Source organism: Cucurbita pepo, chromosome LG02 (genome assembly GCF_002806865.2).
Source record: "Cucurbita pepo subsp. pepo cultivar mu-cu-16 chromosome LG02, ASM280686v2, whole genome shotgun sequence".
Taxonomy (NCBI): domain Eukaryota; kingdom Viridiplantae; phylum Streptophyta; class Magnoliopsida; order Cucurbitales; family Cucurbitaceae; genus Cucurbita; species Cucurbita pepo.
In genome coordinates, this window is record NC_036639.1 from 11,640,536 (window position 1) to 11,643,844 (window position 3,309).

Genomic DNA, 3,309 nt, shown 5'->3' on the forward strand with positions numbered 1-3,309 from the left:
ATTTTTTAAGAATAGTTAGAAGAATAAATAATAAAATAAATAAATATATACATATAATTGCAACTCATTTTTTTTTCAAACATTTTTTTTACCATTTACGACTCAATTTTAATATATATTTAAAAAAATTAACATTCAATTATTAAAATATTATTTTTAAGAGTAGATGAAGAGTAAATAATATATATATATTATATATATATGTATGCAAGTATAGTTTGGCTCAACCCAATCTAATTTTAGATGAACACGGGAACTAACTCAATCTATAAAAATTTTATTTATTTGAACTCAACCCAATCCAAGTCGTACAAATTAGATTGGGTTGATTAAAATTTTCAAGTCATCGAATACTTTGAACACTCCTAATGAGAAAAATTTACGAGATAGAAAGATACACAGAGATATAAGGAGTTTGTCGGGTTGTAAGACTAAGAGTTGAACGTCCCCGTGCCACCACAAGTACTACAAGAACGAGCAGAAGAACACTTGGAACAGTAGCTCCATTTTTTAGGAAGCCTGAGAAAGATTAAGATCAGATATAAGTTGAAAGTTGAAGGTTTCTAACGAGAAAAAGAGAGACAAGACAAGAAATTTGTACGCTGCGGTGAACCGAGTTGCCATGTTCTTCGCAGCCAACCGTGCACGCTCTGCATTTTCATCCGACAGTTTCTTCAGCACAAACCCTTCACCTTTGCATTCAGAACATAGGCCTGAACCACCGCAGTCTTCACATGGTCTCAAAGGAATCTGAATTTTATGGACAAAATCAGCACAAGAGTTGCATACAAAGATATGAATAAAAGAAGCAAGGATATGGACACGAGACATAGATATGACATGATACAGACACGGTAAGAACAAGTTTTGAATTCGAAATAACTAACCTATGCATGTGTCTAACGTATTTATTGTAACAGTTCAAGCCCACCGTTAGTAGATATTGTCTGCTCTGACCCGTTACGTATCGCTGTTAGCCTCATGTTTTTTAAAACACATCTATTATAGAGAGGGTCTAGCCCTACTCCGATCAGGTGATTGACTCTCATATCATTTGTAACAGCCCAAGTTCATCGGGAGTAGATATTGTCCTCTTTGAGGTTTCCCTCAAGGTTTTTAAAACGCATCTACTAAGGAGGGTTTCCACACCCTTATAAAGAATATTTTGTTCTCCTCTCCAACCAATGTGGAATCCCACAATCCCACCGCTCAACGTTCTGGCTAGCACTCGTTCCCCTTTCCAATCAATATGAGGTCTCACGTTTATTGTGCTATCAAGTATCTGGCACATGTCTAACAAGCATCCAAGTGTCTATATGTGTTAGACACGAACATGTTAGCCAAACTAAAGCTTCCGTGCTTTTTTGGTAACGACACAAAAACAAAAACAGTGTAGTAACTGACAAGATGCAGGTTTCAAACACTTGATTCTATATGATAATGGCACATAAATGGTGTTTTAGATCTGAAGCCAACCTCCTTCGCCTCAGAATCTTTGTTTCTTCTGGAAAGGAAGGTGGCTGCTGCACCTACAACTGTAGCAGCAATGGCCACAGAAGCAGCTGTTTCAGGTAGGGAAGAAGCTATAGGCAGTGTTCTTCTCCCTCCTTGTAGCTTCAAATCAGCTGAAATAGGATTGGAGTCGAACAACCGAAGTCCATGGTTGATGGGCTTAGGATCCCTAATTACTTCACAAGAACAGAATTTCAATCAGCAGAAAGTTTAGATGTCACATCATAAGTTCATAATGTAGATTCTGCTACAGCAAAAGGAAAATTTGATTCTAGAGCTTTAACAAGACATTGTAATGTTAGGCAAAGAACAATGATCAACAGTTTTGACACCATTTTTCTGCTAAGAGTTGCATCAAACAGTTGTGTAAACAATCACAGTCAAATAGCTAGCGGAAATAACATGTCACGATTGATTAAGGGCTTCCCCGCAAGATTTTTAAAACACATTTGCTAGGGAGACGTTTCCACATCCTTATAAAGACCGCTTCGTTCCCCTCTCCAACCGATATGGATCTCACAATCTATCCCGAATACTAGACTCGTTCGCCTCTCCAATTGATGTGGGATCTCACAATTCACATCTCTTCGGGGTCTAGCGTCCTCGCTAGCACACTACCTCGTATCTGGCTCTTATACCATTTGTAACAACTTAAGCCCACTGCTAGCATATATTGTTCTTTTCGGGCTTCCCCTCAAGGTTTTTAAAATGCGTATGCTAGAGAGAGGTTTCTACACCTTTACAAAAAATGTTTCGTTCTCCTCTTCAACCGACGTGGGATCTCACAATATCGCTCCAGGGCACGACATCGTTGACAAAATTTCTTCTCAAGGCAAGTTAAGGGCTCCTCTTTGTGACAATCGGTACCTTCAGGCTACAAAGTGCCCTTAACCCACCCCAATTCAAAACCAACGTCTTCAATAGTGGTACATTGCACTACTTCGTGACCTACATTTCTCAAATTTACATGAACTAAAAGACCTTAATCATAAGCCCCCTTGATTTCAGCAATATGGTATACAACCCCTTAGTTGTCACCCATCATAGCACTCATTGTCCTAATCCATCCCGTCCAAACAACTAAGCAATGCTCGCCAACCAAAGATTCATCTTAATTAACCATTACNGATGTCACCCATCATAGCACTCATTGTCCAAATCCATCCCGTCCAAACAACTAAGCAATGCTCGCCAACCAAAGATTCATCTTAATTAACCATTACTAAAGATGAGTTAGCAACCAAACAATCACAAGCAAACGCACAAAATCTAGTCTCTCAGGCCTCAAACCTTTCCAAAACAACCAAATTATGGCAAACGACTTTTGTCAAACAACACGCCGGCATGAAAAATCCCAACACTGATGAATAAACCGACCAAAACCCTGTTGCAGAAAGACCGAAAACAACGAAAGGGCAATCGCAAGAAAAGAAATGGCGAAAGAAAGTTAGAGCTCTAAGAACCCACATGAACAGATATCAATGGAAAATCCCAATTTGGCAACATGAGGAACAGAGAAATGGAACGAAATTCAGAGCAAACAGAATTCAAGCGTACTCTTGGAGGAGGAGGCAAACAAGGGTGTAGGCAGAGTCAGCTCCATCGAGAAGGAATTGTAAGTTCTTCCGCGCAGAACAAAGAAATTTCTCTACCTGCTTCTTCTTCCGCTATTCTTGGGTCCCTTATCTTCATAAGAGGTATTGGGAACAGCTTAAATCCTTTTTTCATTATTTTCATCTTATCTATAAATTAATTGATTTTTTTACCCCAAAAAAAAAAAAAAAAAAAAAAAAAAAA

General features: G+C 38.5%; 1 protein-coding gene across 1 annotated transcript; it reads right to left on the reverse strand.

Moving 5' to 3' along the window:
• Positions 1 to 257: 257 nt before the first annotated feature.
• Positions 258 to 3,228, reverse strand: LOC111788983. Its single transcript, XM_023669592.1, has 4 exons — positions 3,070 to 3,228; positions 1,477 to 1,688; positions 602 to 750; positions 258 to 519 (listed from the first exon to the last, which is right to left on the reverse strand). The coding sequence occupies exons 1-4, from the start codon at positions 3,113 to 3,115 to the stop codon at positions 432 to 434; spliced, it is 495 nt and encodes a 164-aa protein (XP_023525360.1). The 5' UTR covers positions 3,116 to 3,228; the 3' UTR covers positions 258 to 431.
• Positions 3,229 to 3,309: the final 81 nt, after the last annotated feature.

Bases quoted from the DNA above. Each gene is read 5' to 3' on its own strand.
- LOC111788983 (XM_023669592.1), bottom strand. From the start codon at position 3,115: ATGGAGCTGACTCTGCCTACACCCTTGTTTGCCTCCTCCTCCAAGA. The intron at 1,689-3,069 runs GTACGCTTGAAT...GTTCTTGTGAAG, and splicing joins GTTTGCCTCCTCCTCCAAGA to TAATTAGGGATCCTAAGCCC. The intron at 520-601 runs GTACAAATTTCT...AATCTTTCTCAG, and splicing joins GCAACTCGGTTCACCGCAGC to GCTTCCTAAAAAATGGAGCT.